At 48.9% G+C, this 21,922-nt stretch overlaps 1 protein-coding gene across 1 annotated transcript; it reads right to left on the bottom strand.

Annotated features, from left to right (window-relative positions):
- Window positions 1–3,206: 3,206 nt before the first annotated feature.
- On the bottom strand, window positions 3,207–20,632 carry RNF19B (ring finger protein 19B). Its single transcript, XM_054011949.1, has 9 exons — window positions 19,982–20,632; window positions 11,883–12,088; window positions 9,885–10,029; window positions 9,331–9,493; window positions 8,150–8,264; window positions 7,390–7,530; window positions 5,985–6,192; window positions 4,972–5,103; window positions 3,207–3,943 (listed from the first exon to the last, which is right to left on the bottom strand). Exons 1-9 carry the CDS (start codon window positions 20,557–20,559, stop codon window positions 3,505–3,507), a joined length of 2,127 nt encoding a protein of 708 aa, XP_053867924.1. The 5' UTR covers window positions 20,560–20,632; the 3' UTR covers window positions 3,207–3,504.
- Window positions 20,633–21,922: the final 1,290 nt, after the last annotated feature.

Genomic DNA, 21,922 nt, shown 5'->3' with positions numbered 1-21,922 from the left:
TCCCTGGGGACTACAACTGCCGCTCTCAAGCCATCCTTTTGCACTATGATCACAGAAAACCTGCTAGAACTGCACAAGCAATAAACCATGATGCAGGCAGGGCCTCTCTTGGAGGAGAGCTGGGAGGGCCTCTCTCAGCTGGGTGACAAGCTCAGCTGGACTGTATGTTCCATTGTCACATCCCCAAACCACAAGGGGGTTTTGATGTGTCCAGGCATTTTAGGTCACTCGCTCACTCAATTTTAAGCAGTTTTGCTGCTAACGTTCTGTGGATTTCTCCTTCCACCCTTGCAGATGGTTAGCACAGCCCCCCAAAGATTTCAGCTCCCAGGAGAGCCTGCACACAAATTTCAAGGCAGAACCTTCCTACTCAAAAGGTTTACAGTTTCTGCATCCTCTCGGTGCCTAGATGTGACAGTGGTGGGTGCACTAGAGAGATCCAGCACTGAAAAGCTGTGTGGAAAGCGGTCCCAATCAGAGCCCACGGGGAGAAGAAATCAAGTCTCCAAATGTAGAGGATGGGTGAAATCTTGGCCCTAAGTTGACAGAATTTCCATGGACTTAATAGGACCAGGATTTTATCCCGTGCAATCTCCAGACCTTAGAAACACAGCCAGGCTGTGAATGAAAGAACGCGGGAGGTAGCTGAATTCTTACGGAAGTGGCATAATCTATTTAAGGTGGTATTTTCAAAATCCTTCCACAGCTACAGCATTAGGCAGGTGCCACCATGGAGCCAGACAGACGTTGTTAATAATTCACCTCTCAGTCTGAGCTCCATGCCAGTCTCTTGTCCTACTCAGTCATTAGAAATTGCTCCATCATTTCATTACTACAGCCTCTCCTACTCCAGTGCAGCGGATGCTCAGTGCCTGCTGTGCACTCTTTCCTCCATTTGGGATGTCTTGTTACTACTTGCCTTGCATTGTGCCCTGTGTAAGGCTTTGTTCAGTTTCTCCTTACTACAGACACTTGTGTTGCCTTACAAAGACCTCCTTGCTAGGCAGCCATCCTGCACAGTATGATCTCCTGTGGAGACAGAACTGGATACAGTGAAGGAGATGGGTATTGAGGTGAAGGACACTGCACTTCTATGGGGACAGGAGCAGAACACTTACCAACAGAGATCGCTTCTGTGCGAAAGACGCCCAAGCTCCACCTAACCCGCTGACAAAAGGAGAGCAGGGAAGCAGGAGTGAAAGACTCATGATGGAAGTGTCTTTTCTTCACTAGCAGTTGCCAAAGTCATGCACCCAAGGCTACAAGTTCTAATGCAATCTGTGCCACCAAACATTTCACCACCACCACCACTTGTGGTCTCAACTCTACGCTACTGCTGTGCAGCTACTCTTCGTGCCATCCCTGTTGCTGCCACCCAACTCCAAGCTCTGTATCTGCAGGTCTCACAGGACCTCCCCCATCTCCAGATATCGACCTCAGGGGTGTGAAATGCTGCAGACTGTTCACACAGCCTGGGAAGCCGGGCCATATCACCCCCCACAGCCTTAATCCGATTCAAGATCTGCGCTCTACTGGATAATCCAGGGACTTCCCCACCTCGCCCTGTTTCTAAGCATAGGTCCCTCTAATCCCACTACCTGCTCTTGATCACGGTGTTTGCCACCGCCTCTGTGCCTCTCCAGTTGTGGCCGCCAAGCCACATTCAACCATCCTCCTCACTAGGAGCGACTCTCTACAAAGATCATGAAAACAAGATACTGATTAGAACGTCTGTGATGCCAACAGAACAGCTGAACTAGTTGTGACTAAATGAGGATATGAAAAGTTTCCTCAGCTGAGCACAGGATCTGCACATCCCATCATGTTTTCTATATTGCTTGTGTCAGGGTTTTGTAATCCCCACTCCTGCTTTATGGTGTGGGCTATTATTCCCTTTCACCTATTGCAGTTGGCAGTCACTACTGCAATACCCAGCACACCCTGGTAGGGGGCGCTGGAGTACTATGTACAGTACTTGCTTCACCTCACCCCATTTCTCCTGCAAGTTGTCACTGGTACATTGCTAACATGAGTCAGCCCCAGAGCTGCAATTTCATTCCTTATTAAAATCCTGGTCTCTGGGTCAGGCCCTTTTTCTTGATTGGGCAGCTGCTCAACCTAGGGGTGGGAAAGTCAGGAAAGGTTCCTTTTATTTGTATCGCATTGACTAATGGGCCTGTTTTAGCACTAGCTGGATTTTGTAGCAGACAGTGACGTGGTGGGTGGATGCTGCAGTCTCCATATTGCCTCATCCAAAGCAACACCACCCAAATCTTACCTGAACCTTGCAGAAGAAGTTCATGGCCACCAGTCCTTGCTCTGCAGCTTACTCCACTCACTGGGAGGGGAAAGCAGGTCCATTCTCAGTGACACTAGTAAGCCACCTTTGGCTCACAGCAAAGCTCAGACAAGAGAGCATTCGGCTAGTCCCACTCCAACCTCCGGCTGCTAAATAGCCTCTGGTATTTCCAAAATGCAGTGACCAGTAGCTGCCTGGCTGGCTGAGGAGGGGGAGAAGATGAAGTGTAGAGGGACTGTGTGTAGAGTTGTGTTAGAACGCCTCCCTGCTAGCAGGGAAACACCACAAAGCAGGACAGGAAGTTGCCAAGTCGTCACTGCTTTGTCATACAGCATGCAATTGTTCCGCATCCGATTTCGATTCCTCCGCAGCACACTGGAGACGTTCACCTCCAAATGGCTCCTCCTGTCCAGTGCAGCCCTATTCTCCATTCCGGAAAGCGTAGGTCAGGAGTAACCTCCATGGACAGAGTAGAGTTCATTAGAGTACGGTGAAGTGTGTGCTGGCTCAGAAATCTCATCTAGAATTAGGCCAAAGTAGCAATTCCCAGAAGTCAGACAGGTTTCAGAGTAGCAGCCGTGTTAGTCTTTCCCAGAAGTCAGACAGTGGCCTCTAGAGGGCAGACAATACACACCTACCTTCCCCCCCAGACCCTCCACGCTACCTAGATTCCTCAGTGACATTAGATGAAGTGATCCGTGGAGGGAGAATAAGGCCTCCCTGCCACAACCCAGTTTCAAACCAGGAACATTTGTAACCGTAGTCACACCTGTTTGCATAGAAGCCTGCAGCTACTGCGGCAATTCCACCAGCAGCTCCAACAGAGGAGCAGAGGAACAAGTGAAGAGAGTCACTGAGCACAGGGATTTTACTTCTTTAAATCTGACAAGGAAGAAATGGATGCAAGTTGAATTACAACAGAAATCTTTATTAAAACAATCTTTTACTAGTATTTTTGCAGAGACACAGGATACGCGCACACATACATATGTACATTCAGACACCTCTCAAAGCGCTTGAACCAATAAATTAAAAATGAGGGTGGGGGATTTTTTTTTTTTTTTAAATCATGTAAGAAATGGCATCTTTCCCCTCAGGGTCAGACCAGGGAAGCTGGCCAGAGAATCAAACAGAAGCCAACAAAGGACACAACCCCCCACAAAGGATGCAGTGACTGTAAGCGTGCTTCTCTGGAGGAGGCAACTTCATACTCTGGCTTCAATGCACTCCAGTTTAGAGACTATTTCCTCTGGCCTGTGCCCTTCTTCTTTGGCACATTGGCTCAGATGGGCACTTGGGCTCTCAGCACCTGTGGCTTTTGGGGTCTGTGGGGAGGCTACAGTCTGAGGGTGGGGGGAATCACACTCGTCCGAGGTAATGTCTGGCACGTCATCTGACTGGCTGTCGGAGCTCTCCAGGTCACTCCGTATGCTCTCAGGCTGTGCCAGGGTGATGTCCCAGGTTTGGCTGGCAATGCAGTCCTTCTGCTCACAGCTTTGGTGTTTGCATGTCTGCTCCTCCTCCTCGTTTTCTGCCATCTGGGTGTGGACGTGGAGCGAGTCCTCTGTGCTGCTGCCACTAACTAGTTGGTAGTGACTAGGTTTGGCCTCTATGTCCACTTGGATCTCCATGTTATTGCACTCTCTGCAGAAACAAGCACCACTTTGGTCAGTTACCAGCTACAGCAGAAGTCTCGGGTTATTAATATTAGCACATTACTTTGAGTGCTTTTTCAACAGCAAGCTTCATGACTGAGGCAAGTATGGGAGTGCCATTCACCACACCATGCTGACAACAGGCAATACTACAATAATTTACACTCATAAGATTATTCCCCTTTGGTAATTAGGGAAACCAAGGTAGATTGTGGCACAGGCAGGAACAACCCTAGATCCAAATTCCTATCACTAACCTCTAGGGAACAGTTTGCTTCCATCAGTCCCGAGCCATCACTCTGTGCAAGACTAAGTCAAGGAAATGTTCCCTTCTAGCTAGTGAGACCTTGCTAGGGGAAATATGTTGCAACTTCAGTAAAGAGGTGACACACCAACAACTCCAGACACGAGAGGACTGCTTAGCAAGGAAGTACTATGACCAACTGGTTTGGCAGGTTACTGTATGATGATACATAACCCTAAAAGTATTCAGATAGTCTCTGGAACCCATGCATGTTTAATGGGTTTCCCTGTGTATGTGTCCCATTGTTTCCAATTACCAACCCTTAATTATGCCCTATAGTGGAAGGAACCACTGACACTACCTGGAGAGGTGGTGCAGTTATGAACACCATGAGTATGGCACAATCATCCCACCTACAGAGTTCCAACAGAGACAAGTACAGACAACCACAGGTGGTGCTTTGCTAGAAAAAGGGATTCTTTGCTGAGTTTGCAGGACAGAAGAACTAAAGTGAGTGAGCTGTCCCAGGGACCTCAACACAGGCTCTGCTAGTGGTGGTGAATGATACTGAACTACAAACATAGCTGGAAAGGAAGGTGAAGGGAGAATGCTTCTTGAGCTAACCAAGGAAAAGAAAGCTTGCGGGAGTCTGAATATACCTTCAATCATTAAAATCAAAGTTTCAACGTGCACATTCTCCATTGCCCTCAAACCCCACCACCACCACCGCACCCCGTATTACCCATACACTTGTGCATTGGCAGTTTAGGTACCTGTCCTGTGGGTTGTATGAACTGATGATGGAACCAGCCATAGCCCGAGTGCTGGCGTTGTCACTAACTGCTCCGAGACTGACAGAGTCCTTGGGGAAAATCTCCTTCTGTACATCTGCTTGCACTTCCAGCCTGGGAAGAGGTGGGAAACATCCAGAGTTATCAACACGGCCAAGGGCCACAGAACAGCCTAGCTCATTTCTTAAAACTACAGGAACAATAGTCGTTTAGAACACGGGAACGGGGGCACAGGTGGCCTTCTGGGCTAATCCAGGTCTGCATCAAGAAGTTTAAAATCAGATGAACCTTTTAAATTAGCCTCATTTGTGGCTCCGCCCTTTCCTCGGTCTGTTTTCCGTATCCAAGTTAGATTGTGTTTATACCCATGACTCACGCAGTTCCTGTGCAAGGCAGATTTCCAGATCCAGCACACAGCTATGATTATATTCTGGGCTATAGTTTCGATGCATGTCTCCAATTACATGGCCGTAATGACTCAGAGGCAGGTTCAGAGGAAAACTGTGGCGTAACCTTATAACCCAAGTCCCGATCACTAAGGGCTATTAGGGAATAACAGACATTTGAAGCACTAGGCTAGGTCAGCAAAATGTTTGCAAGAGCCTTATATGGCAAACTAGTATACCTCTGATACACTTCCATCTCTGCTGCTCCTCAAATCAACCCCATGCGCTATCTCCTGCCATCAAGGAGCTAGAAAGGCTCGGGGAGAAAGATAACCAAACCAGACTGTGCTGTGCCTGCTATTTACTTGGTGTTCTTGCAACAGGGACAAGGTTGGGGAACAGCTGAAGCATAGTTTATTGGACCTGATTCTACCATAGGTCAAGAGGTTTAAAAAGTGATACTGAGATTAGATCCCAAGCATCAGTGGTGCCACCCACTAACCCAAACAGATCCCTGGCGAGCTAACAAGCCTCACCATTCCTCACAACAGACTAGACCTTGTGACCCCTCAGCCCCTTTTCTGCCTTGATCTGAGACAGTTCAATTACCTGCTGTACTTTCCCTTTCCACCAGAGAGGACTCCACCGCTCAGGGTACCACCGGAAAGAGCAGCAAAGCTGGCTGTCTCACTGTAGTTGCCTTGCATGACACTGAGCCCATCCGTGGGGCTGCCACTGGTGCTCAACACACTAGTTAGTCCCTCGATGCTGCTCTCACCAATACTGGGGTTCTTCAGAGCTCGCCAAGCATCTGCCACTGAGACAGGCAAAGAAGATACATTGAACATTAAACAGTGTAAAGGAACTGCCACTGGCATCCTGTTAGGGGTTAAGGCAGGGATGGGCAAACTACGACCCGTGGGCCGGATCCGGCACACCAGCTGTTTTAAGGCGGCCCTCAAGCTTCCTCTGGGGAGCAGGGTCTGCGGCTTGCCCTGCTCCAGCTGGGGTGCAGAGTCGGGGGCTGCTCCATGTGGCTCCTGGAAGCAGCGGCATGGCCCTGCTCCGGCGCTCCAGCTGGGGAGCAGGGTCGGGGGCTGCTCCATGTGGCTCCCAGGAGCAGCAGCATAGCCCCACTCCAGCTTGTACGCATAGGAGCAGCCAGGGGGCTCCGTTCTGCACTCTGCCCCCACCCCAAGCACTGCCCCTGCAGCTCCCATTGGCCGGGAACTGCAGCCAATGGGAGATCCGGGGCGGTGCCTGCATACAGGGCAGCATGCAGAGCCACCTGGCCGCACCTCCACATAGGAGCCGGAGAGGGGACATGCCACTGCTTCTGGGAGCTGTTTGAGGTAAGTGCTGCCCGGAGTCTGCACCCATGAGCCTCCCCATGCGCCACAACCCTCTGCTCCAGCCCTGATCCCCCTCTAAACTTCTACCCCAGCCTGGAGCACCCTCCTGAACCCCAAGGCCCTCATCCCCACCCCAGAGCCTGCACTCCCAGCTGGAGTCTTCACCCCCTCCCGCACTCCGAACTCCTCATTTCTGGCCCCACCCTGGAACCCGCACCCCCAAATCAGAAGCCCCTCCCCAACACACACACACACCCCAACCCCAATTTTGTGAACATTCATGGCCCGTCATACAATTTCTATTCCCAGATGTGGCACTCGGACCAAAAAGTTTGCCCACCCCTGGGTTTAGGTTATACGTCAGACAGCAACACTTCCAATACCGATTTCAGATTCATTCTCCAGTACGGAAAAGGGCTGGGGATCTCCCAGGAAAAGGCACTATGGTGCTTCCCACACAAGCTTTGTGTTAAGAGTGCAGGGTGTACACTGAAGGGTTAGCCTTGAAACAGTGGCACAGAAGTGAAAGCTAGAAATGTTGACATACTGAAAAGGGCTGATTATCCATCCCAATTAATCCCAAGGGACAGTCCCACAGTGAGGCCTTGCTTGTTTCCTCCCAGCCCTTCAGACTACACAGACAGTGAAAAGTTATTCATCACCTGTAATGGGTCCATCATCTTCATCAAACTCTATTTTCACTCCCTTCCCATTGGCTGTGCTGACTCCACAGCCACCTCCTCGGCAGAGAGAAATTGGCACAACACCATAGACATAGGCCAGCATGATGGGGACTCCAATACCTGCAACAGAGGACACAGTGGGTCAAGAGGAATATCAGATGACAATGGGACTGAGGCATGCCGGATAGGCAGCATGAACTCTCTGGGGGCAGGGACCCCTGTGTTTTTACTGCCTAGCACAATGGGGTCATGGTCCATGACAGGGTTCTTAGGTGTTACCCTCATACAAATAATGGCTGTGACCATCACACTACAGGACAAGGGAACTCACTTCCAGCACAGAGTTACATTATAACCCTTAGGAAACCCGCAGCGGAACAATACCAGTCTTGGGACAGGGCCAAAGAACAAGTTGACTCCATGAGGGTTGCAGCGGCAGCTTGCCAGCATATCAAACTTGCATAAAAACCAGTTTCTTTGGCAGAACTGTGGGTACTAACACTACAGGGAGCATTCTACACAGTGCTCAGTCTTGAGCCACAAATACCAGGACCTGCAGCCTCTGCAGACAGCATGTTAGATAAGTGGGGAAGCCACCAACAGGTATATTGTAGGAGTTTGTGGGCTACCCTTTGGTCACTCCTGCCCAATATCTGTCAGAATAGTAGAGGAGTGACGAACGAGGAGCAGAGCTATGAATAATGACTAACCATGAGGAAAACTGGCCTTGTCTACTTACCAACACTGACAGCAGCAATAACTGGGGATGCAATGACAGACAAGGTGACCCCACCAGTGATGGCCAAGTTCCTCCTGTGCTTAGAGGTTTTCTTTCCCTCATAACGGCTGTGGATCTGGGGAGAGCAGGAAACACCAGGTGAGAAAATGGACAGCCTGGCCAGTGAGCATCCACTAGGATGAGAAACTAATAGGCTCATGACCTTACAACTTTGCCATACATTCCAGTCACACGACCCTTAAAATCACCCATGATAGCCACTGATGGAGGATAGGTCCATCAATGGCCATTAGGCAAGACGGTCAGTTGTGCAACCCCATGCTCTGGGTTTTCTTAAGCCCCCGATTTCCAGAGGCTGGGACTGGACAACAGGATGGATCACTAAAAAAATTGCTGTTCTGTTCATTCCCTTTGAAGCATTGGACATTGGCCCCTGACGAAGACAGGATACTGGACTAGATGGGCCATTGGTTTCACCCAGTATGGTCATTCTTATGTACCTCCACCCCACCCACAGACCACCTCAATCAGATGTAGCCAGTGCGTCTGTTCAAAGGTAAGGACAAGCTGGAGATACAATGCTGCAATGGAACCATCTCCCTCTTCACCTAATGTCTGTCCACCAATAAAGGCAGGCAAAGGGACTGGATGACTCAGGGAAAATGAAGCCTCTGACCTCTAGTCACTGGTACAAATCCAGAACAGACTGGTAGACAGTCATCACCATCAGAACTGGTTGATAACTTGTGTGAAGTGAGAAAAGGGATCAGGGTTCAGTTATTATTGGACAAGCCCAAGGCACAAGAGTCACCATAGAGGCCAAGAATTAGATACACAGATCCCCTCTCTATGGGGATGCACTGGGTTCAAGGTGGAGGCATACTGGCAGAACAATGTGAACCTTGCACTGTCAGTGCCCATGAGGCACATGCTCGTTTGACTGAGAACTGCAGTGTCCAGGGCTGTCAAGCCATCATACTTTCCACACTCACTAGGTATAAAACCCAAGAAACAGTAATCTCCAGTTGGCCTAAGCCAGCTGGGTTTCCAGCAGCTGTATGGAAAGATCCCACACTTACCACCATTAGCCTAACATCCTTGAAAAACATCTAGGATTCCCAAGAGCGAATATTTTAATCTGCTCACTCCATTAGTTCTGATCTCCAGTCCACCATGCTTACCTTTCTCCCAACGTACACTGGGATGCCAATGACCATGGCAGGAATGGCAATGCCAGCAATGAGGGAAATGCCTACAGGGGCACCAATCAATGTGCCCAGCTGCCAGAGAATTTTCTTCTTGCGACTCCACGGCTTCTTGCCCCAGAACGTGCAGCCAGAGGGACTGTAGGGGAAATAAGTTGTCTTTTCAATATCCACATAAAAATATGACTTGTGGGAACTGAGTGGATACTGTGCAAGAAAGGCTCCTTCTCCCCAGATCCAGTTGACCCTCAAGAATGGATGACCCCACAGTGTGAAGGGGACTACACTGAACATTCATCCCATTAAGAGCTTCCCCACACTGTTCCATCAGTGGGGGCGAACCACAGTCAGGAGGGACCACTGTGCACTGCTGTTGTGAGGAAACTCAGAGCTTCACCCTATTCCAGGTGATGAGGAATGTGTTTGTGGGGGGTGCATTTGTAAGGAGCTGGAGAAATTAAATACAAAAATATAAACAAACATCATACTTTAACAACAGGAGGCCCAGAGGATTCTGCTCCCCATCTCACCTGAGGTAATGCAAATCTGAGATCTCCTTCATACACAGCCAGCAGAATTCACAGCCACACACTGCGCAAGTCATGTGATTACAGCTCCCATCATTCATCTTGATAATGTAAGCACTGCAACGTGGACACGGCTTGATGTCATCGGCTTTGGGGAGGAAGGGAAGGGATCAAGTCAAATTCTGTACACCTTAGACATCTTGAGGAATTTACTTGGGTTCTTTTGTTTGGGGAGGGTGGGCTCAAGAAGACAATGCATTTCAAATTCTGTCCATCTAGGCTAACAGATTATTATTTCTCCTTAATCAAAGAGATAAAGCAAAGGTGTCTGGTTCTGATTCCATCCTTCAGTGCTACAGGATAAAGGTGGGGAGCTACCTCTATACTGGCACTTCATTCCACTAAAACAAGTTAGCATTGTTTGTCTGGCCAGCATACACCACGTAGAACAGCATTTTAAAGAGTGTTTTCTACATCATAAAAGGAGGCTGTTATGAAAGAGTTGCGCCTGCCCTACGCTAGCCAGCCAAGAGCATCAGCCATTTTTAAACTGCACCACTAACACGATGTAAGGGCCAAGAGTGTTCTCTATATTCTTCTATCTGGAGGACAAGACAGCACCGAAATTGTGACCCACATTTTTGAAAGGCATACTCCTCTTTGTGGGCGTAAATTGCATCTGTGATTACAGATGAAAATTAGTGTATTGGTGGGTAAGTATCTAATCTGTGCTCGCAGTTCGGTACTTAGTCATTTAAAGGGATTGGCATCCACCAGTTACTGCACAACAAGGAGATGGACAGATGCCCCTTTATAGCCATTTACAAAATAAGTCATTCTAAAATGTCACCTGTGATCAAAGTTATGCAATGGTTCCCCATACAGTTCATTGTGCTGGTAGCAATCTTTAAAACCCTAAACAGTCTGGGACTCAGCTGCTCTGAGACCAACTTGTACTAGACAGAGGGAACCTCCTTCTCTGGAGTTGATCTCCCCAGGGCTGATGGCTAAGTTCTGTTAAGGGCCTCACTTCCACAAATCCCCTTTGGCAGCAAGTCGTGATTCGAGGTTGATTATTGCTTGTTGGTTTGTGTTGGGAATTTTGTCTTGCAGTGGTTGCAATGTTTATGGTGTTCATTATCAGGGCTCTGTACATTTCAGGCATATTTTAGTCTGGAATAACACCTGAGCCACCTTTAAAACATTTACAGCCTTACATAGAAGCCAGCTATTGTGCAAATGGAACAATGTGTTTATAATGAGTAGCATGCCAGGAGAAGATACATGTTTTGTTTGGGGGAGAAGGAATCTATTAACTGATCTTATAGTTCACTTCCTGAATCACTGATACCTTTTTAAAAGCACTATTTAATCAGAATATCTGCTGATCTAGAGTGCAGCTCTTTACCAGTCAAATGTGGTTTGGCATTTCTTTCCTATAAATAATGGTATTACCAATACTTATCAGAGCAGGGAACTAAATTCCCAATTCTGGGTTAGGCATTAATGTTGCTAAAGCTCACAGCAGCAGTCAAAACGGAGGCCACATTTAGAGAGAGTAAAATTTCCCTTTTTTTCCTGTTTGAGATTGAGATCAGCAAGAGCTTTAAGAACATCTAAAAGATCAAAGCAGACCAAAAGGTAGCTGCTTACTGTGTGTAATGGGTCAGGAGGTACTACATGCAGAATAAGGTGACCATATGCAATTAGGCCCTGCAATTGTGGAACCTCAAATTTTAATTCCATTAGTAGTTTGTGTAACTAGCCTGTCGGGCCAGATATTTTTACTCCATTACTGGCGAGGGAGGGAAGCTGTGTTGAGCATCAGAGCTGACCAAATCAATGTTGCTGGTGTCCTTCATCTGTGCCAAGTGGTTGTGCTCCCTGCCAGGTGTTAATACCCCACTTTGATTGCAGGAAGTGCTGCTAAACAGGTGGATCTCTTTCCTGGCTTCACGGACGTAATTAATACTGGTTAATGAGAAGCTTGTTAATTCATACCCGGTCCAGATTCCTGTCCATAACTGAGGCCTGAGGCGTGCTTCGTCCGTACCCGCAGCGTCTGAGCCCTTTGCTGACGGGCCATATCGCAGGTCTGGTTTGGATGCCATATCTGTTTGCAGTGATAGCAGAACTCAGTCTGGCAGCCTTCCCTCTCACAAGTCAGCTTGGGGCAGCTGGCACAGCCATAGGCAATAACAGCGTAACTGATGAAGACAGATACCAGAATTAGTAAAGCCAGAAAGTTATCTTAGGAACACAGGAATCGATATACCAGAATACTTCAGTGGCCCATCTGTTGGGGAACACTGAGATTTGCTGCTGAATAAGCACAGCCACCCAACCTCAGAAGGTAGTTGAATTTTAGATGGTTCCCTAGCTAGTTCCCTCCTATGCATCAGAATACAGCCTTACACATTTACAGCCTACGTACACCTACTTTTACAACAAATCCTTTATCAACCTGATGAGGGTGCTGCAGACTTGGTTGTAAAGGACTTAGAGGAGGGTATCATTATCTACCTGATTAGACAGCGATATATTATAGCTAAAGTGGATGTCTGAGACACCACCCTCATTCAACTGACCAGTTGAGCAATTCGACCCTGGATACGCATAGGGATGGAGATATGCAAAAGGAAGAATAAGTTCTCAGTGACCTTAGCTGATGCAGCTTTATGCCCTGAAGCCTAAGATCGGTTATCCATGTCATTTTAAACCTAGCTAGGGTCCAATTAGAGATGCTATTCTTTCATAGCTGTTTCTTCACTTTAATATTTAAAACAGATGTTTCAGTAGCGTGCAGCAGTGAGTAATGGATGGTTACTTTTATACAGTGGAGATTAATGCAATTTTGTACTATGGGTAGCACTCTACCAAATTCACGGCCAGGAAAAATGCGTCACGGACAGTGAACTCTGGTCTCCCGCCGTGAAATCTGGTCTTGTGTGCGCTTTTACCCTATACTATACAGATTTCACGGGGGAGACCAGGGTTTCTCAAAATGGGGGTCCTGATCCAAAAGGGAGTTGGGGGAAGGGATGTCACGGTATTGCCACCCTTATATCTGAGCTGCCTTCAGAGCTGGGTGGCCGGAGAGCGGCAGCTGTTGCCTGAGGACCCAGCTCTGCAGGCAGCAGCGCAGGAGTAAAGGTGGTAATACCATACCAGGCCATCCATCCTTCTGCTCTGCTGCTGGCGGCGGCTGGGCTCCTGGCAAAACAATAACCTTGTGACACCCTCCCCCTACAACTCCTTTTTGGGTCAGGACCCCTACAATTACAACACTCTGAAATTTCAGATTTAAATAGCTGAAATCATGAAATTTACTATTTTTAAAATCCTATGACTATGAAATTGACCAAAATGAACCGTGAATTTGGTAGGGCCCCAACTATGGGACAGGTAAATCATAATGTTTGGCTGGGGTTCACTATCAAGTCCTCTTGCTTGTCTCCTTTCCAAATTAAGCTTTACTATTTCTCCCGATATGGAAGCTGGCTCTTTCTGTACAAGCTCTCTTTAAATTCTTGGTTTCTCCAATTCCGAGGATCTTTTCTATTATAGGTTTTGAGGTTAGGTGACCAACATTAAGCTACATGAGGCAAGGATGCCATTTATACAATGGTATATCTGATGTTCCTCTCTGTACCTGTTGACAGCTTTCTCTTGACCACTATTGCATACTGAATAGATTTCTCTTTATTGATTCCAATACCAGAAGGGACCACTGTGATCTTCCAGTCTGACCTCCTGTATAACCAAAGGCCATACAACTTCCCAGAAAAAGTCCTAGGGCGTTCTTTAGAAAGATATGCAGTCTTTATTTAAAAATTGCCAGTGATGGAGAATCCACCATGACCTTTTCTAAATTGTTCCAATGGTTAATTAACCTAATTGTTAAAAGTTTACTCCTTATTTCTATTCTACGTTTGTCCAGCTTCAACTTCTTGACCTGCCCTCCAAGTCTACAAGTTCTGTTGCTTCAGTGGATAGAGCCAATTCAGACCCTGCTATTTATGACTAGCTCCTTCCAATGCACATTACCTTCCATTTGTTTATACTGACATTCATTTGCTAGTTGTACTAATTGCTTCATTTAGTCAAGCCCAGAAAGAAGTGTGAGGAGCTCCAGAAGGACCTAATGAAACTAAATTGAATCTTTGTTTTATCATGTTACAAAAACTTGATTGGCTCTTAAAAAAATGTACAAAAGGAGTTTAGAGCTGCAGCTATTTCAGGAAGGGAGTGCTGGGTGATCTCTAGAGGAAGAAGTGTTTATGCAGAACAGTCCTCCACTTATATCCTCCCAGTTTAGCAGGAACTACAACTGAAAGGGTGCTTTGGCTTTCTGCAGCTTCTCTGATAGGTCAGTCTTAAATTAACCAGTTACAAAAAGAACTAGAAGACTGAGGAGAAGAAGAGGGGAACATGGGGGGAGATCACCATGTGTTTGAGCTGGTAATGTGGAGATTTAGCAGGTACATTTACAAGGAAGCTCACATGGATGAGCTCCACATGCACTACACAGAGCACTGTTCTAGGGAAGCTGACTTGTGACACTGACAGAAGTCAGGGTGACTTATTCTGTTTTCTGCAGCATTTGTGTTATAAGTGGAGGTATTCTCTCTCACCATTGGTTTATTTTTAGAGCCTGTGGAATTCAAGTTGTATTGCAGCTTCTGAAGCAGCAGTGTGAGAATTGCTGAATGTGTCATACCACAATGATTCATATCCCGTGGGAGTCTGAGCAACTTGACCCTGCCTGGGTGCAGCATAACTGTTAAAGACAAACAATGCCTCCCTGCTGACGATCAGGAACTGAAAGACACAACTGTAGGGCCTCCATGTGCAAACAGCTACTGTATTTCTGGCATTTGAGACCAATGCTGGACAAGAGAGAGGATGCAGGCAATCTAGGAAAGATATTAACTCAAGCTGCATTTCGTTACTCAACATTTTGTCAGTGGGATCTTACAAACACACCCTCACCTGTAGACTACAGCAAACTCCTTAGTAGGGAGACACATTAATAGCTTCTAAAGAAAACACTTTGATGCCAGCTGTTATAGCCATTTTGAGGCCTGACAACTATATTACCAGGAAGGCCAGGAGACCTCAACATGCTACCTTAAGAAGCCTTGCCACGTACTGAACTGACCCTGCATTAGAGAATTCTGAAGCTTTTCTGGCCATCTCAGACAGTACCGTTTTCTTAACAAAAACAAAAAAACAAAAAACACCAAAACCCCAGAACAGTTACTAAGCACTGGATTTTTAGTCCCAAAGTTAAAGTAGCAACTAACAGCAACAAGCTCACTGGTGTGGAGTGAACTACATGCTTTTTAGCCTCTTAAGAATTCAGTCTGATTTTTTTTTTTATAAAGCCCAAGAGGCTAATCAAATGCTCTACCCAGAACACAGATGGCATCCGGCTACACCGAGCATTGCAGGGGCTGAATGGTTAACATGTGTGCATCCTTCTTCACCTGGCCTTTGACACATCCCTGCAGTTCAACAATTAGTCACTTCCAGGTATAACCACATCTGTTGGAGTGACAAGGAGTATCACTTTCCACATCCCAGGTGTGGCTGCAAGCCTCTACCATAAACCCCAATATTACTATAGAGTGCTGCTCCTAGCCTACTCTCTCTCAGCCACAGAGATGCCTGCCTGCCTCCTCCATTTGCTCTGAGGGAGCGCTTGCCTCACCACAATCAAGTTCAGCCTCCTTCAGTTAGTTCAGCCTACACAGTTCAGTTGTTTCCCTAAGCCTTTAGTAGAGATATAGTGAGACATACCAGACAGCAGCACCAGCTGATTGCAATGGGCGGACAAAAATCTGTATTTGTCTGAAGAGCTGATGGTGCTCCAAAAGACCAGCATTGCCATGGAAACAGATTCTAATGTCATGTCTATATTTTACCTCTCTAGACAGCATAGCTAAGCTTGCTCACTTATGAAGTTGTTTGACATGGGTGGGATGCAGAGGCGTGCCAGTCAGGATGCTGCATGCCACATGGCTTGTGTTTTGGAACAGATCTGTCCAGTAGACTCTTGGCACAATTATTCTCAAAACTGCATGCCTGGCTGGAGAGGAACAAGAGTCAAACGCTCCACACTCCTGAATGGGGTGTGATGTGGTAAGGAGAGGGCGTGACATTCATCGGAACTTCTGAGGACAAGTTTGCTCACCAGTCCTTCATACTAACCACTCAAGCTCAGCCACCAGTACCACAGGAAAGTGAACCATCTATCCAGGCACTGGAAAAAAATGGTATTCCTGGCTTTACACAAGGACAACGGGACAAGTCTGCCAAGAAAAATGGTTTTAGGGTAAATAACCTCTCTTCCCACCTCGGGACTGATTCTGACAGCCTTTGTTAAAGTGTCACTAACAATGAAGAGAACAGGGATGCCCTGTCTACTGGCAGAGTTTCACAAAATGACCCAACCCAGCTTGTTGGTTTCTAAGAGGAAGGGGAGGGGATATCAACTGTATAGTTTATTTTGAAACCTTTTGTAAGCTGCCTATGTACAAACTGTTGGCTCACTGGGCAAGGACAGCCAGATGGCATCAACTGTTTGCGCAACGAAGATCAATGTTACACTAGCCTTCAGAAGCCTGCCACAGCAGCAACTTTATTAGGTGCACACTATAGACTACTAATGAAAAAGTAATGTCCTTAGGGGCCATACGGGGGACATCTTCTCATGGCCAGGCAGTCTCAATTGGCTTTGGTGTGTTTACATTTTTAACCAAATACTTTGATAAACATCACGTCAGTAAAACAGAAAGCTCAGCAAGTGGTAACTACATTTTCTCTAGCTGAGTAGCAAGGCAGATTCCAAGGGCATTACTATGTCAGGAGTATGATCTGATCTATCTCCCTGATCTGGTCCCCAATGCCTACGAGTCACCCTAAACAGCAATATCAAAAACCTTGATTGTTTTAAGCTAACTTAACCTTGAGCACCCAAGGAACAAGCTTTAATAGTAAATAAATCCTTACACAGCAACCGTGTAACAAGCACCCATGTAACAGGTAACCTGAGACACAGAGGTTAAGCAATTTGCCCACAGTCAGAGTTTGTAACAAAGCTGTGATTAGATCTTAGGAATCTTGCCACCTTTGCTCTGAACACTAGGACAAAACTTCCCATAGCATCCCCACTAGCTGGGATTGTATTTTAAGCCCCCTGCTTGTTTCTGCTGCATTCTTGGATAGATAAAATACAGATTCCCCTCTACCAACAAGTCTGTGCTTATGCTATATCAGAAACCTAGATAAGCCTAGTTTAAAGGAAAAGAGAAGAGAAAACGAAAGCAACAATATGCTAATCTAGCAAGTCACCATGTTTGGATGGACTGAGTTTTGGTCAGAGTTAGACAGTTCCTCACTTAAGCAACTAGTGAATGAGTCAATATGATTCAACATTATTCCTCCACCATTGTGCTTCAACACCCTGGTGCCTGCTTGGTAAAGATTTCCGTTACTGAGGAAAACCAGAATTTACAGTTCCTCCTGCAAGTGTGGAAAGAATTTCTATAGCTCACCAACTCTATTTTAGCTCTCAGCAGCACACATAGTAGGGCAAACCCCATACTTCCCATTATTTCAGAATAAACCTTGCTTTTAAATTAGAGAAACGAAGATGTGATCACAACTGAAAACCCCTAGGAATTCATTCTCTGGAAAGGTGGCACTTCATATCTTAACTTTTCCTTGCTCCCACAACCCATGGTCTCAAATCCCTTGGTTTGTAACATCAGCTTTATAGTGAGGGAGCACTGTCTAATAAACAGTTAGTTATTAGCCTGCTACACAAACTAAAGCCTATCCACCTGAATCTATAAGAAAATGTCTAGGTATCTGCAAGACATGGAAAAGTATGGGCAGGAAGAGGATACTGGCATGATTGGGGCTCTGATTTGGTCTAGTTCACAGCTAGCTAAAGAGAGGTTTAAGTGACATGCCCTAGATCACAGACTGAGTCATTGGTGGAGACAGAAAAATTCATTTAAGCCACTAGACCAGAGGTGGCCAACCTGTGGCTCTGGAGCCACATGTGGCGCTCCAGAAGTTAATATGCAGCTCCTGGTATAGGCACCGACTCCGGGGCTGGAGCTACAGGTGACAACTTTCCAATGTGCAGGGGCTCACTGCTCAACCCCTGGTGCTGCCCCAGGCCCTGCCCCACTCCACCCCTTCCCGCCCCCTCCCCTGAGCCCGCCATGCCCTCGCTCCTCCCCCTTCCCCCCCATAGCCTCCTGCACCCCACGAAACAGGTGATGGGAGGTGCGGGGAGGGAGGGGGACATGCTGATTGGTGGGGCTACTGGTGGGCATGAGGCTCTGGGAGTGTGTGTGTGAGTGGGGGGGAGGAGCTGATGGGGGGGCTCCTGACATGTTGCTGTGGTTCTTTGGCAACGTACATTGGTAAATTCTGGCTCCTTGTCAGGCTCAGGTTGGCCTCCCTTGCACTAGACCATGCTCCTTTCTTTACAGAGGTGTGCTTCTAGGGGGATGAATAGGCTTATAACAGAAGAAACAGTCCTACGTGTCACTGTAATACTAAATATTAAAAAACTTATATGGGGCTTTTCATCTAAAGACTTACGATGGCTAGGTAAACAGTACCATCCTTATTTTAAAAAGGCAGAAGCTGAGGCAAAGAAAGGGCAAGTGACTCGTCCTAGCTCAAAGTCATAACATGACAGTTTTATAGTCTGACCCTCATACTCCCAATTATTTACAAAGAGCTCAGTTAGGCACCTTTAGTCTACAATGACTGGCACATCTCCTGTGCTGTGGTCTTAGAACTTGGCTGTTTCTTACTGTGTCCCTTTTAAAAAAAAAAAACCCTACACATAAGCAAAGCTGTATGCCCCTTCCTTCCCAAGCAGCTTATAATGAATGGCCCTGCAGAAAATGGAAATGGGCTGCCACACCACTACCTTTACTAACAGCATTATTAGAAAAAAATAGGTATTTTTCTGGATCAGTTTCACAATTTCTCCTGCAGAAGTCCCAGTTAAAAGCCCAGGGTCCCTTTCCACCTTCCCAAGACAGCAGTCTGGCAGAGCCACAGCAAACTCAAGACAGAGCCTATATCCCCACCCATTCAAAAGGGCAGTGACTCCCTTCAGCAACTCCTGACAGGAGGGGAACCCACCTCCCAGCAGAGTGAAGGAAACCTCCATTGCTTGTAGCAGGGTCAGGATTCCAGGAGAAAGGGAAGGCAGGATCCCATCCCTCTCAAGTTAGGGACAACTTTGAACTTCTCCTACAGTTCATCCCCCTGCCCTGGGAACAGACCCCTTGTTCCTCCCCAGAGTCAGACTCACTATCCTCAGGGTTCTACCAAGCTCAGACTCCCCCCCACACACACACACCAGCCCCTCCCAAAAAGAGGGGGGCCGGACCCACTGTTCCCCAGGCTCTCGCAGACCAGACGCCCCAAGAATAGGGTGCCAGACCCACTGTTCCCCAGGCTCTCCCAGGGCAGCCCTGTCCCGCGAAGAAGGGGGTAATCAGACCCACTGTCCCAGGCTAGACTCCCCCAAAGAAGGGAGTGCCAAACCCACTGTTCCCCAGGCTCTCCCAGCCCTGCCCCCCGAAGAAGGGGGTGCCAGCCCCACTGTCCCAGGCTAGACTCCCCCAAAGAAGAGGGTGCCAGCCCCACTGTTCCCCAGGCTCTCCCAGGGCAGCCCTGTCCCCCGAAGAAGGGGGTAATCAGGCCCACTGTCCCAGGCTAGACTCCCCCAAAGAAGGGGGTGCCAGCCCCACTGATCCCCAGGCTCTCCCAGCCCTGCCCCCCAAAGAAGGGGGTGCCAGCCCCACTGATCCCCAGGCTCTCCCAGCCCTGCCCCCCGAAGAAGGGGGTGCCAGCCCCACTGATCCCCAGGCTCTCCCAGCCCTGCCCCCCAAAGAAGGGGGTGCCAGCCCCACTGTTCCCCAGGCTCTCCCAGGGCAGCCCTGTCCCCCGAAGAAGGGGGTAATCAGGCCCACTGTCCCAGGCTAGACTCCCCCAAAGAAGGGGGTGCCAGCCCCACTGATCCCCAGGCTCTCCCAGCCCCAGTGTCCCCCGGGACTCACCCGCAGTCGGGCGCCGGGCACCAGCGGCAGTCGGGGTCGGCGGCCAGGCAGCGGCGCAGCATGAACTCCTCGTACTTGGCGACGAGGTGCGGCGTGTCGCGGAGCAGCAGGCGGATGTCGGCGGGGTTGAGGCGCTCGCTGCACTCGGGGCAGCAGATGTTGACGCGGGACTCGGTGATCTCGATGCGCAGGTACTGGCGGAGGCAGGCGCGGCACGAGCGGTGCGGGCAGGACAGCAGGCGCGGCGCGTTCTCCGCCGGCTGCCGCATCAGGCACAGCGGGCACTCCAGCTCCTCCGCGCCGCCCTCCTCCGCCTCGGCCTCGGCCGCCGCCGGGGCCGCCTCCTCCGCCGCCGGCGGCGGGGCGGCTGGCGGGGGAGCCGGGGCGGGAGGCGGCGGCGGCGGCTCGGCCTTGGCCCGGCGGCGGCCCCTCACCCCGCCGGAGGCCGAGGCGGCGGCGGCCGAGAAGACGCTCTGGAAGGAGAGGCGGCGGCGGCGGCGGCCGGGCTTGGGGCACTTGGGGGCGGCCGCGTGGATGGAGGAGGAGCGGGGCGACTCGGAGTCCTTCTCGGAGCCCATGGCGGGGCGCGCGCGGCGGCCTGCGGAGACAAACGGGTCCCCTCAGCGGAGCAACCAGGCGCCTCTCCGCGAGCTCCGCTCGGCAGTGACTGACGCGCACACCCCGCGTTCACTGCGCAGGCGCGACGGGGCGGGGAGGCCCGCCCCCCCTCCAACGGCAAGGCCCGTCACGTGACGGCGCTCGGCCGCCACGGCGGCCATTTTGGATATGGGCACATGTCCAGGGAAGTGGGCGGGGGAAAGAGCAGGAACATGTGCACCGAGCTCAGGGGTCCCCCTAAACAACTGTAACTGGGGTGAAATGGAAGGGGGTGGGCCCCGCCTTTCTCTGGAGGGGCCTGGAAATGGGGATGCGCAGCTAGGGTGATCAGACAGCAAATGTGAAAAATCAGGACGGGGTGGGGGGTAATAGGAACCTATATAAGAAAAAGACCCCAAAATCAGGACTGTCCCTATAAAATCGGGACAGCTGGTCACCCTATTGCAGCCCAAGCTTTGCCCAGTCTCAAGGCTGGTCTCTTCCTTTGCTGACGGACTCAGCCACCGCAGCTTGCTTACCGCTATGATGTCACAATACCATGACATCTCAACGTGCCATTGACACACATGGGCCCATGACACGGATGACAATATGCCAGCAGCACACACTCCCTTGTGATGCTGTGGTTCCATGTCATGGCAGCAGGTCTCACCACGGAGTGCCATGATATGCCAACGTACCATCAACACACAATGCCCGGTGGCACTTCGGTGCCATGTCACGTTCACATGTCAGCACGACACAATGTGCAACGAAACCTCAGCACCACACCATATCTATGCATCAGTGCCACACACCGCCTGATGATGTCTCTGCACCACATCAGATCAACATAAGTCTTGATGACACCTTGGTACCACAAAACGATAACAGACGATATTCAGTTGCCACCACATATCACAAAATAGCAGACCAACACTCCAGGATGTTTTGGCACCATCTAATCAAATCTTGAGGGCTCTTGAAAATGATGACAGGACCAGCACATAATCCCATGCAAAAAAAAAAGCCATTTACAAGCAGGATGACCCCCAAAATGACAACAAAGACCCTCCCTAACGGGAACTTGAGGGTCACACCAAGTTTGCATAACATTAAGTATATCACAGTCATGCCTGTTTTTAACATTTGCTGGGATCAAGGTGAGATATTGTATGCTGAGCCCTGTAGCTCTGAAGGATGCACCTCTTTATTAGACGTAAGGGTGACTGTGAGATGCACTGAAAACTCCTTGGACCACTGTTTGGCTACCCTTTTTCTACATAGTTCTTAGAAAGAATAATGAAGGGATTTATTCATCCTGTAACTCTTCTCTGAGGCAAA

This window comes from Malaclemys terrapin, chromosome 22 (assembly GCF_027887155.1).
Source record: "Malaclemys terrapin pileata isolate rMalTer1 chromosome 22, rMalTer1.hap1, whole genome shotgun sequence".
In the NCBI taxonomy this organism is placed as follows: Eukaryota; Metazoa; Chordata; order Testudines; family Emydidae; genus Malaclemys; species Malaclemys terrapin.
This window is presented reverse-complemented; position numbering and strand designations above follow the sequence as displayed.

Bases quoted from the DNA above. Each gene is read 5' to 3' on its own strand.
- RNF19B (XM_054011949.1), bottom strand. From the start codon at position 20,559: ATGGGCTCCGAGAAGGACTCCGAGTCGCCCCGCTCCTCCTCCATCCAC. The intron at 8,265-9,330 runs GTAAGCATGGTG...TGCTCTCCCCAG, and splicing joins CAGTGTACGTTGGGAGAAAG to ATCCACAGCCGTTATGAGGG. The intron at 6,193-7,389 runs GTGATGAATAAC...TGCCTGTCTCAG, and splicing joins AGATGATGGACCCATTACAG to TGGCAGATGCTTGGCGAGCT.